This window comes from Felis catus, chromosome E1 (assembly GCF_018350175.1).
Source record: "Felis catus isolate Fca126 chromosome E1, F.catus_Fca126_mat1.0, whole genome shotgun sequence".
Taxonomy (NCBI): domain Eukaryota; kingdom Metazoa; phylum Chordata; class Mammalia; order Carnivora; family Felidae; genus Felis; species Felis catus.
In genome coordinates this window covers 10044374-10057420 of record NC_058381.1, presented here as the reverse complement: position 1 = coordinate 10057420, position 13047 = coordinate 10044374, and the positions used below count along the sequence as shown (strand labels likewise).

Genomic DNA, 13047 nt, shown 5'->3' with positions numbered 1-13047 from the left:
CTGGCCCTCAGCTGTCGGCCAACATGAGGCTCAAATCCACAAACTGTGAGATCATGACCTGAGCCAAAGTTGGACATTTAACTGACCTAGTCACCCAGGCTCCCCTAAAGGAATATATATTTTAAAGCAGTTTTAGGTTTATAGAAAAATGAGTGGAAAGTACAGAAAGTTCCCATATACCCCTCACCATCACTCCCAGTATCCCCCATCATTAATAGCTTGCAATGGTGTGGTACATTTGTTACAACTGGTGAACCAATGTAGATCCATTGTTATTAACTAGAGTCCAGAGTTTATATTAGGGCTCACTGTTTGTGTTGTATATTCCATGGGTTTAGACAAATGCATAATGATATGTATCCACCACCAGTGTATCATGCAGAGTAGTTTCATTGCCTCAAAAATACCCTGTGCTCCACGGAAGTCATCTGTCCTTCCTTCAAAACATCTGGCAACCACTGAGCTTTTTACTGTCTCTAAAGTCTTGCCTTTTCTAGAATGTCCTATATTTCGAATCCTATAGTATATAGCCTTTTCAGACTGGCCTCCTTAACTCACAAGGTGCATTTACGGCCCCTTCATGTCTTTTTGTAGTTCAACGGCTCATTTCTTTTTTAGCACCAAATAATATTCCATTGTCTGGATGCACCACATTTTGTTCGTCCATTCATTCATTCAACATCTTGATTGCTTTCAAGTGTTGGCAATTACGAGTAAAGCTGCTGGAAACATTTGTGGACAGGTCTTTGTGCGAACATAACTTTCCAGCTCATTTGGGTGACTGTCAAGGAGCATGATTAGCAGGTTGTGATAAGGATATGCTGAGTTTTGTAAGAAACTGTCGAACTGTATTTCCAGGTGCGTTCCCAAGAGCGACGCCCAAGAACATTGCTGTCGCTCCAAAGCCTCACCAGCATTTGATATTGTCAATGTTTTGGATTTTCACCATTCTGATAGGTGTGTGGTGGTATGAATCATGATTTAAAAAAATCCAAAGGGCACTTGCATGGCTCAGTCAGTTAAGCTTCTGACTTTGGTTCAGGTCATGATCTCACGGTTTGTGGGTTAAAGCCCTCTCTGGAGCTCTGTGCTGACCGTGTGGAGCCTGCTTGGGATTCTCTCTCTTTCTCTCTCTCTGCCTCTCCCCTGTTCATTCTCACTCTCTCTCTCTCAAAAGAAATAGACTGAAACATTTACCAATGAAATAGAATACCTGGGATTCGTTTCAAAATAACTGAGGATAGAGAGAGAAATAGATGATGGTCGATGAAACAAGATTGACCACGAATTGCTAATTGTTGAAACTGGTTTGTTAGGTGAATAGAGGGCCATTATAATATTTCTTTCTAATTTTGATTGTTTGAAGTTTTTGTAACATTTAAATTACAGTTTGATATCATGTTATTAAAAAATGGTGGATGGACACTATGGTATTTAGTAAAAATATGAATTGTCATATAGTACTACCTTCAGATTAAGCTAAGTTCTTAACAGTGTTATGGGGAAGAGATGAGTATATGTCAAGTATCTATGCTGAATTAATAATTATTTAAAGAATCCTTCTAGAAACAGAAGAATCTTTTGGTAACATAAGCAATTTTACCAAAAATAATTTTAAGAACACATGTGATTTCTTTCAAAGTGAATTCTGAAATTACTGAAGCAAAAAACAGTACATGCACATTAGGACAAAATTTAAAATATGTGGACAGATGGGGTGCCTGGGTGGCTCGGTCGGTTGAGCGTCCGACTTCGGCTCAGGTCACGATCTCGCGGTCCGTGGGTTCGAGCCCCGCGTCAGGCTCTGGGCTGATGGCTCAGAGCCTGGAGCCTGCTTCCGATTCTGTGTCTCCCTCTCTCTCTGCCCCTCCCCCGTTCATGCTCTGTCTCTCTCTGTCTCAAAAACAGATAAACATTAAAAAAAAATTAAAAATAAAATAAAATAAAATATGTGGACAGGCAAAAAAAGGACATAAAAGACATAAAAATCAGACCCACTCAAATAGAGCCACCTTTAATCAGAGGCTTGAGGTATAATTTTCCCAACCCTTTCCTGCTTATCTGGGTGTTTGTATCCAGATCTTTTTTGTTTATGTACCAAAAATTTATGAATTGTATTTTTTTTCAACGTTTTTTGTTTATTTTTGGGACAGAGAGAGACAGAGCATGAACGGGGGAGGGTCAGAGAGAGAGGGAGACACAGAATCGGAAACAGGCTCCAGGCTCTGAGCCATCAGCCCAGAGCCCGACGCGGGGCTCGAACTCACAGACCGCGAGATGGTGACCTGGCTGAAGTCGGACGCTTAACCGACTGCGCCACCCAGGCGCCCCTGAATTGTATTTTTAATATATATATCGTTCTTCTCTGTAACTTATATGTCTGGCACATTGTTTTAAAGACTGCACAGGATGCCATTGTGTGGCTGTTATCATCATTTATTTAACGAGGCCGCTTATGCTCAACCCAGAAGGTTTTCTCCCCAGGTTTTTGCCATTGCAAACAGAAGAGAAGCAGTGAACACTTGTTAAGAGCACAGATTCTGGAGTTAAATGGAAGGGGCACTGTGCAGAAAAAAGTGAACGGAGCAGGCCTGGGATGGCTGTCCTTAGAAAGGCTGCTTGCAAGGTTGGCGCTTGGCTGGCTTCTGGGAACTTGGATTTCAGGCTGGTTTCCAGCATCCCGGCTGACAAGCCTGGTTCCCTGGGCCTAAACTGTCTGTGCAAACCCTGAGATTTATGCTGAGCATCTGCAGTCCTTCAGAAAGTCTGGAGTTTTGTCAGGTGCTAGGCAGAAAGTGCCTGTGTGACCAGCCCCCGATAAAAACCTGGGTCCGGAGTCTCTAGTGAACTGCCCTCTAATATGACATCATACTTGTGTTGTCGCAACTTGTTACTGGAGGAATTAGGCATCCTCTATGACTCCCCTGTTTGGAAGCTTGCATCTGGTTTCCTTCGGCCTGTCCCGTGGGTCCTTTCCCTTTTTTGTATCCTCTCCCTGGAGCACATCATGGCCACGAGCCCAACTACATGCTGAGTCCTGCCAGTCCTCCTAGTGAATCTCCAAACCTGGGGACAGCCTGAGGTACCCCCGACACAGGTTTAAGTCCTAGCTCTGCCACCTTATGGCTAAGTAACCTTGGTCAAGGTATTTACCTTCTTGGTCATTTTCTTTCTTTCTTTCTTTCTTTCTTTCTTTCTTTCTTTCTTTCTTTCTTTCTTTCTTTCTTTTTTTTTATTAAAAAAATTTTTTTTTAACGTTTATTTATTTTTGAGACAGAGAGAGACAGAGCATGAACGGGGAGGGGCAGAGAGAGAGGGAGACACAGAATCCGAAGCAGGCTCCAGGCTCTGAGCTGTCAGCACAGAGCCTGACGTGGGGCTCGAACCCATGGACTGTGAGATCACGACCTGAGCTGAAGTCAGACGCTCCACCGACTGAGCTACCGAGGCACCCCACCTTCTTGGTCATTTTCTAATCTTTCATTGGGGTGAAAAAAAAAAATAGCTTTACCTTATTGGATTTTGGCAAGGAATTGATTAAGTTAAAGTATGTAAAGTACTTAGAATAGTCCCTGGCGTGTAATTATTTCTCAGTAAACGTGAAGAATCATTATCTTGGAAGCTAGATGTTTATGAGTATTTGCAATTATTTCTTTTGAACACATTCCTAGAAGACAAATTGCTGGGTTTAAGGATACACACTTTTTTTTTTTTTGTTTTTAACTTTTTGTGTGCTCTGATCATAAAAGTAACATGTTTATCGTTAAGACATTAGAGATACTTGCTATGGAGAAAGAAAGTCTTCCATAACTCTCTTTTTTCAGATGTAGTTATTGGTAGTAATTGGTTATATACATGTCCAAATTTATTTCTATATGCACTAATATGGACAATATCATATAATATTTTTTAATAAAAATGGACCCATGCACATATTATGCATGCCTAAACATCAGGGAATCTTTTTTTTTTTAATTTTTTAACGTTTATTCATTTTTGAGAGAACAGAGCATGAGCTGGGGAGGGGCAGAGAGAGAGGGAGACAGAATCCAAAGCAGGCTCCAGGCTCTGAGCTGTCAGCCCAGAGCCCAACGCGGGGCTTGAACTCACTGACCGTGAGATCATGATCTGAGCCGAACTCCCAATCAACTGAGCCACCCAGGTGCCCCCATCAGGGGATCTTTATATTCAATTACTATTTCTTTCTTTTTAAAAAAAAATTTTTAAATGTGTATTTATTTTTGAGAGAGAGAGGGAGAGAGAGAGTGCGTGAGTAGAGGAGGGGCAGAGAGAGGGAGACACAGAATCTGAAACAGGATCCAGGCTCCGAGCTGTCAGCACAGAGCCTGATGTGGGGCTCAAACTCACAGACCACGAGATCATGACCTGAGCCGAAGTCGGATGCTTAACTGACTGAGTCACCAAGGCACCCCTCAATGACTATGTCTAAAACCCTTTTTTGGTCTCCCTTAAATAAACATTTCAAATATAGATGAAATAGAAAATACAGAATTTGGGGGCATCTGACTGGCTCAGTCAGTAGAGCATGCAAGTTTTGATCTTGGGGTCATGAGTTCAAGTCCCATGTTGGGCATGGAGCCTACGAAAGAAAGAAAGAAAGAAAGAAAGAAAGAAAGAAAGAAAAGAAAGAAAGAAAGAAAGAAAGAAAGAAAGAAAGAAAGAAAGAAAGAAAGAAAGAAAGAAAGAAAGAAAATACAGTATTTATCAACTGAGTCACACTTTTACATTTGAAAGCACACACTGTGTAAAATATAGTAATTTAAAGTTGCACTGTTGCTGTATTTTTTTTTTTTTTTGCTCTATTTTTAAACAAGCATCACAGGCATCTTTGACCTCAGCATCATTCATCATCACTAGAGTAATTTTTGAGGTTATTTAATACTGGCTTAGGAGCACATTGGCTCTACCTTCACCTGTTGCTTGAGATAAGCCTTCTTAGAGCCCACTGGAAGTTTTATCCTATTCACATCACATTCTGGCATTTTATTTGTCCCACGTGTGTGTGATCACCACAACCTGCCCTTTCACCGTGCTGCTTTAAAAAAAATTTTTTTAACGTTTATTCATTTTTGAGAGACAGAGAGAGACAGAGAATGAGAGGGGGAGGAGTAAAGAGAGAGGGAGACACAGAATCCCAAGCAGGCTCCAAGCTGTCAGCACAGAGCCCGATGCGGGGCTGGAACCCATGAACCGCGAGATCATGACCTAAGCCGAAGTCAGAGGCCCAACAAATTGAGCCACCCGGGCATCCCTCACCACGCTGCTTTTAAAGTTATTTTTAAAAGTATCGTTTACAGTGATGTCTAATATATAAAATTATGAGATTGTGCCCTCAGGAATAATTACTGTGAGTGCGTTCAGTTTCTCTACCTCCTTTAAACAAAATTTTTATTTTATTTTATTTTATTTTATTTTATTTTATTTTATTTTATTTATTTTTTTTTAATTTTTAATTTTTTTTTAACATTTATTTATTTTTGAGACAGAGAGAGACAGAGCATGAATGGGGGAGGGTCAGAGAGAGAGGGAGACACAGAATCCGAAACAGGCTCCAGGCTCTGAGCAGTCAGCACAGAGCCCGACGCGGGGCTCGAACTCTTGGACCGCGAGATCACGACCTGAGCCGGAGTCGGACGCTTAACCGACTGAGCCACCCAGGCGCCCCTAAACAAAATTTTTAAATGTTTATTCATTTTTTGGGGGGGAGGGAGGGGCAGAGAGAGAGGGAGTCACAGAATCTAAAGCAGGTTCCAGGCTCTGAACTGTTAGCACAGAGCCCAACGCAGGGCTTGAACTCACGAAGCGAGAGATCATGACCTGAGCTAAAGTTGGAGGCTAAACGGACTGAGTCACCCAGGCATCTCTCCTCTTAAGATAGTTTTATCGGGCAACCTCTATCTATCAGCATCTCAACCCATTGGTCAAGGTTGTTTGAGGATGTGTCTTCTTTACACAGCACTCAACACTGATTGGATCTTGGTGTTTAAAAATACATAGATTTTGGAGACGTTTGGGGAAATTTTGATATAGGCTATATACTATATGATATTTTGAAAATATTATTTTTCTTAGATGTGATAATGCTATTGGAGGAGAATGCCTTAGCAGATCATAGTGGAAGTATTTAGGGGTGAAGTGTCATTATATCTACCATACACTTTCAAATGATGCAGTGAAAAGAAAAATGGAAGGGGGCAGAGATAAGAAGCAAATGCGTCGAATGTCCACAATTGGTAATTGTAGGTGATAAATATAGAAGGGTGTAGTGTTCTCTTCACACTTGTCTATGACTTTGAAAATGTTCAAAATGAAAAGTGGGACAATAAAAAAGGCTTCCTTACCCTTCAATATTATAAGAATATTTATCCACATTTACTTCTGGGACTTTCATATTTTCATATTTTACAGTTAAATTTATATTGAATTGGACTCTATTTTTGGCACAAAGGGTGAGATGTGGGTCTCACTTAATTCGAAGTGCTACGTTATGTTAAATTCTTCTAAATCATTTTTTTTGTGGGGGGGGCATTTCCATTCTGTGATAACTATACAGTTTTTCTTATGTAATTTTATGGCATGTTTTTAATTCTAATAAGGTAAACCTCTCCTCTTTATTCTTCCTCTTGTAAATTTTCTTTCTTTCTTTGTGTTTTAAGATTTTATTTTTAAGTAATCTCCATACCTAACATGGGGCTTGAACTCACAACCCTGAGATCAAGAGTTGTGTGCTCTACCAACCGAGCCAAGTAGGAGCCCTCTCCTTATAAATTTTCTCAGATTGCCCAATGCACTTATTATTCCAGGTGAACTTTGGAATAAACACGTTAAGTTCATGATTAATTTGCATTTTGTTAAAATCATAGATTAATTTGGGCAGACTTGACTTTTATGTAATTTAGTCTTCTCATTTCAGTTACATGGGATTTCTCTGGATAGCCAAGAATCCTTCAGAAGTTCAAGTAACCAACACAGAGCGATTATGTTTGTTTGAGAAGTTAGCATTTTAACTGAATTACAGAGTAAATAAATATATGATTTATTTCGCCTACTATACATTAGATACTAGGAATGCAAAAATTATTAAGACAGCATCACTGCCACTCAAAGAGTTTATAATTGTATAAAGGTGAATGAGGGGCGCCTGGGTGGCTCAGTCGGTTAAGCGGCCGACTTCGGCTCAGGTCACGATCTCATGGTCCGTGAGTTCGAGCCCCGTGTCAGGCTCTGTGCTGACAGCTCAGAGCCTGGAGCCTGTTTCAGATTCTGTGTCTCCCTCTCTCTGACCCTCCCCCGTTCATGCTCTGTCTCTCTCGGTCTCAAAAATAAATAAACGTTAAAAAAAATTTTTAAAAAAAGGCGAATGGTTGAAATAAGGTGGTTTTTGGGAAAAGACAAGCATTTACAAGGTGCAGAAGTTTCATGAGGGAGAGAGTATTTAACTCTGGCCGAGATGGGCAGGCTCACCGGAAGAAGTGATTTTAGCCTGAGCAAAAATTTAAAAGATGAATAGGCACTTGCCAGGCAGCCAGCTTATAGAAGAGTATCAGATCAGAGGGAATATAGTAGACATCAAAGCACAGAGACCTGAAATAACAGGGTGTGTTCAAGGCACCACAACGGGCATCTCGTTGCCGGAATATAAAGTAAAAGGAGGTACTTTTGAAAGATGAGGCTAAGATAACGAGGGTGGAGGTGGGGTGCAAGGTTATGAAGGGTCTTCGTATACTGTGCTGAAGAACTAGGGCCTTTATGTTAAAGGTAGAGGGGTGCTGTGGGGAGCTTTTAAACAGAGGCGTGCTGGGGCACCTGGGTGACTTGGTTAAGCATCTGAATTGGTTTCGGCTCAGGTCACGATCTCACGGTATGAGAGATCGAGCCCCGCATCGGGCTCTGCACTGATGGTACGGGGCCTGCTTGGGATCCTCTCTCTCTCTTTCCCTCTCTCTGCCCCTCCCCCACCCATGCGCTCTCTCAATAGATAAATAAATAAATGAATCAATAAATAAAAAAAAACAGACGTGTGCTATGGTCAGATTTGCATTTCTGGTAGGTTTGTGACGAAGGAATTTGAGCAGTAGCAGGCCTAGAAGTGAGCTGGAAGCTAATGCGAATTCATCCTTGTATGATGTTAAAGGCCTGGATTCGACCAATGCCAGCAAAGACAAGAGAGAGGCAAGATTTGAAAACAGTTAAGGAGAGAAAATACATACAGGAGCTGACTAGATATTTTAGACTTTAAAAGAGAGCCATAGGAGTCCAGAAGGTATGTTGGGTCGGTGTCTCATTTCGTTGTCATAAAAAGGCACAGGTTAAGTCCTTTCCATTTTATGGGGTTAATAAAATGACTCATCAGTTTTCAAAACTCTCTGGATAAGGATGTAACTGTTCTGTAAATTGAAGTTATGTCACTGTTCCAGTGTTCACAATTGCAGCCTTTGTCTGTCATTTCATAAATATTTTGGGAAGTCAACCATCTTTTCTGGGATTATTCTTCAGCTTTAACAAAGTGGGGTGGCGGAGATTGAACTTGATTTCGTACACATTTCTGCTCGAAAATCATGCTGTGCGATTTATTTTTCCTTAATACTTTTGTTTCTGTGTGCTCAGTGTTGTACTAGGTTGCGTAGGTTACAGAAATAGAACTATGGCATCTGTCTTTGACAAACAGTTTTGTTGGCGAAATCAACTCATGGCAGTACTATTAAAAGGAAGTAAGGTGTAGGAGCTGATTGGTTTATGGTACAGGCTGTAAAGTCATTCATTTATTACCTGTTTTTATGAAGTCCAGTGGGGAGAAAATAAGCCAGTAGAGAAGAAAATATATAGTATACTGAATGGTGATATACGTCATGGAGGCTAACAAAGCAGGGAAGCGTGTGCACTGAGGGTCTGGCTTACTATTTAATGTGACAAGAGAAGCCCCTCTTAATAGAATGACATTTGACCAGAGACTTAGGGAGTGAGAGAGAGTGGACGATGTGGTCTATAATAATGTAGGAATGTGGGGGAAGAGGAATCTGGGCAGAGGGAGCAACAACTGCAAAGGCCCTGGGGTGGGAGTATGATTGGCTTAGTTGAGCAACAGTGAGGAGGAGCTTGCTGTAGTAAAAGCAGTGTGAGAGGGGGAAGGTGAGTCCACGAATGGAAGGAGGGGAAAATTATTCGGTGGAGGCCAGGGTAAGCATGTTGACTTTTCCTCCAAGTGAGACAGAAAGCTATTGGATCACTGTAAGTGGAGGTGGGATATGATTAGACTGAACTAAGTTTGGGGAGCACCATGCTAGACTATAAAGAGGCTGGGGGCAGAAGATGGGAGCCTGGGTAGGAAGCAGTTGGAATCATCCTGGTAGGATGGGCAATGGCTTGGACCAGATGGTAGCAGTGAACGTGGTGAGAAGTGCTGAGACGTGGTGGCATTTATGACATGTATTCTGACATATTCCATTTATGGAGGTGGAGAAGACTGTATGAGACATCTATGAAAGAAAATCAAGAATTTGGGTTTTTTCCAGTTAAACTGGAGATGCTTCTTAAGACACCTAAGTGGAGATGTCAAGAAGGTAGTTGGTGAAATGAGTCTGGAATACAGAAGAGAGTACCAGGCTGAAGATATATATAGGTGGTATTTTAAAGCCACAAGTTTGGGGGGTCACCTGGATGACTGCGTCCATTAAGCGTTAGACTCTGGACTTTGGTTTAGGTCACTATCTGGAGGTTGGTGAAATCAAGCCCCACCTTGGGCTCTGCACTGATGGGGTGGAACCTGCTTGGGATTCTTTCTCTCCCTCTCTCTATGCCCCCCCCCACTCTCTCTCTCAAAATAAAATAAACAAACATTAAAAAATAAATAAAAGCCACAAGTTGGTGACACTGGCCAAGTTAGAGTGGATAGGGGCGACGAGCCTCCAGGTGCTAGAGATCAAGGAGATGGGGAGAAGCCAACAAAGGGGATTGGGAAGAGGAGCAGAGAGGTGGGCAGAAAACCAGGAGGGTGTGGGGTCCTGGTGTCTGAACTCCTCCTCCTGTTTTGAGGGGTCAAGAGTGATCAGTGGTGACCTAACATGTTGATAAGTAAGATAAGAACTGGGATTGGGCCATAGCGGTCAAGTAATGCAGGAAACAACCAGTCATTCCATTCATCTTTTTATTAGTCCTAAATATGTTTCACAGCAAGATTTAGTTATTTCTAAGTTTTTTTCACTGTCAGGTTAACTATGAAAGTTGTCCAGGGTAATTTCCAGAAGTTAGTCATTTCTGATGGCAGCAAAAAAGGTTACCACTAAGGATTAGTATGCATTTTTATTATTTGCGGTAGTATTTACCATCTTGAATAACGGGCGAGTCCTTGTTAAAGGGTTATTTTTCTTCACGCCCTCCGCAAGAGTTGCTTGTGCGTCCATTCTTTCGTTTACCCAGGAAATCACTAAGCGCCTGTACTGTGCCAACCCTAGGTTGTTCCTGTCCCGACACGCGATCGAATTTCTCACGCGCAGGATTTTGCCTTTCTTGCGGCACTTGGCTTCAGCCTCCCCGCAGTGGGGTTTTTCCAGCCTACCTTGTCCAGCTGCAGTTCTCAGCGTCGGCCCCTAGAGGCCCGAATCGGTCTGCCGGTGCGGCCCTCCCACGCCTGGGAGGGACCCTTTGGATGCTCTAGAGCGATATGCAGACGAGACGGGCGGGCACTATGCAGATGAGGTGGGCGGGCCTCGCCGGGCGGGCACTATGCAGATGAGGTGGGCGGGGCCCGCCCGCGCGGGCAAGGAGCGGCTCCGCCGGCGGCCGCCGGGAACTGGAAGGCGCCCGGCCCTTTCTTTGACTGGAGCGGACCCGCCGGACGCAGCTGCCTCGCCCGCCGGAGCCGGCGCGAGCTGCAGCACGGCGGACACCGTGTCCGAGGCCGGCCAGCCGGCCGTTGCCCGAGTCGGCCGAGCATGGGCAACCACTCGGGTCGGCCCGAGGATCCCGAACCAGGTCTGTGCTGTTTGCGGGGGTCGCGCCGCGCCCCCTCCCCGGCCCGGCGCCCTTCCCCCACCCGCCTTTCGGGCCAGCGGCCGCCGCGCTGCCCGCGGGCGCTCAAGGGGCGAGTGGAAAGGTGAAGTTCCCGGGATGTGATTCTTGCCTTTGGAATGCGCTAGTGGGGTTGTGAAATTACCTGTGCCTGTTCCGCGACAAGGAAATGCCACTCACCATAAACACGTACCTGGAAGCTCTGGGTCTGCCCGGACGCGGCGAGTGGGGCGGGAGGGAGCCGGTCTCCGTGGCCCGGCGCACGCAGGCCAGGCCGGTGGAGAGAGAGGGGTCGGGGCGGGGAGGGGGGGGGGGGGATGGGGGAGGGTTCTGCCCAGATTTCGTAGTGGAGTCTGACTTGCCCCTCCTGTCTGCCGCCCAGCCAGGGTCTCGAATACGGTGGGTGGAGGCAGTTCCTGCACACTTTCTGGGCATTTGCAACGAAAAGTGTGACTTGGCAGTGTTTTCTGGTTCATTGTCCATTTTGCGGTGCATCATTTGCATATCACACACTTTCTGGAGTCCCGTGGAAGGTGGCAGCCCGTCAGCAGATCTGTTACTCATACTCAGACCAAGGGCTTGATTGTGACTGTTTCTTACCCAAAATAGTCTGTGCTTATTCTGGGATACCAGAAACTTCAGCGGCTTATCAAATTTTTATTTCCTCAGAAATTAAGCGAGCCTGGTTGGAGAGTCAGCTGGGCTCTAGTTGTCATCCTCTGGTTCATCATCCTGGCCTCCGGCACAGATTTAGATGCTGCAACCACGGGGTTGCATTTAAAAACAAAGCCAGAACATTTCCATACTGTCACATGAAGGAAGTGGAATTTAATTTAGCCTCAAAAATTACATCTTGCCTGATTGGGGAGAGATGGTCCACTTAATGCTGGAATCCTGGAATGGCAGGCGGCGGGTATGTGTTCCCAAGACAGAGTCAGAACTCTTAAAAATGTTCTCAAGGGTGTAATTTTTTAATTGGGATTTGAATGAGGAAATTGAGGCTTTGAGAGGTGCAGTGACTTGTGTTCAGTGACAGCCCTGGGATCGGGAGCAGGGCTGTAATTAAACCCTCGATCTTCGTAGCCTCGGTCCATTCATCACTCTTCGCTTACCGCCCAGTGCCTTAGCTGTCTGTCTTGACAGGGAGGCCAAGGGGACTCAGGCCATATCCTTGGGACTGGGCCCAGGAGGGGTGCCTCTAGGTGGGGTGCCTCCTTGGCAGTTGTGGTTCACTGGACTGGTACAGCAACCAGGATGGAAAACTTTGCCACACGGGAATAGTGTGTAGAAAAACATCAGAGATGGGGTTACTGTGTAGATTACATAGGGGCAGCTCTCTAAAGTTCACGGCCTGTATCCAAACTTCTTTGGGCAGAATAGCCAATATTTGCAAAATAATGCCTTTGTTGTAAACAGCCCTATGATAAACTGTTAGGTCAAGGATATGTAACACTTTAAAAACACCTCTCCCTGGTACACAGCTGCCCAGGTATTGTAAAAACTCATTTCCTTTGTGTCAAATTGCAAAGAGACACCCCCACCCCCACCCCCCGCCCTGCCACCCCACCTTGTTAGAGTTCTTTAGGTTCCAGGGCGCCTGGCTGGCTCAGTTGATGAAGCATGTGACTCTTGACCTTAGAGTCGTGAGTTGGAGCCTCACGTTGGGTGTGGAGATTACTTAAAAATAAAATCAGGATGCCTGGGTAGCTCAGTCAGTTTAGCGTCAGACTTCAGCTCAGGTCATGATCTCACGGTCTGTGGGTTCGATCCCTGCATCAGGCTCTGTGCTGACAGTGTGGAGCGTGGACCCTGCTTTGGATTCTGTGTCCCTCTCTCTCTGCCTTTCGCTACTCGCACTCTGTCTGTCTCTCTCAAAAATAAATAAACATCAAGAATAAATTTAATAATAAAAAAATAAAACCTTAGGGGTGCCTGTGTGGCTCAGTTGATTAAGCGTCTGACTCTTGACTTTGGCTCAGGTCATGATCTCATGGTTTGTGAGTTTGAGCCCTACATGGG

The 13047-nt window shown here is 44.3% G+C and overlaps 1 protein-coding gene across 12 annotated transcripts in view; it reads left to right on the top strand.

Annotated features, from left to right (window-relative positions):
- SPECC1 (sperm antigen with calponin homology and coiled-coil domains 1) overlaps positions 1–13047 on the top strand; it is a 286113-nt gene that overhangs the window by 124046 nt on the left and 149020 nt on the right. Inside the window, exon 1 of one of the 12 annotated variants that reach the window (XM_019817233.3) lies at positions 10785–10992. The exons of the other annotated variants lie outside the window; for them this stretch is intronic. Within the exon in view, the coding sequence (XP_019672792.2) occupies positions 10953–10992 (40 nt within the window). The 5' untranslated portion in view covers positions 10785–10952. Of the gene's footprint in view, positions 1–10784; positions 10993–13047 lie in introns of those variants that run through there. 12 annotated transcript variants of the gene reach the window in all.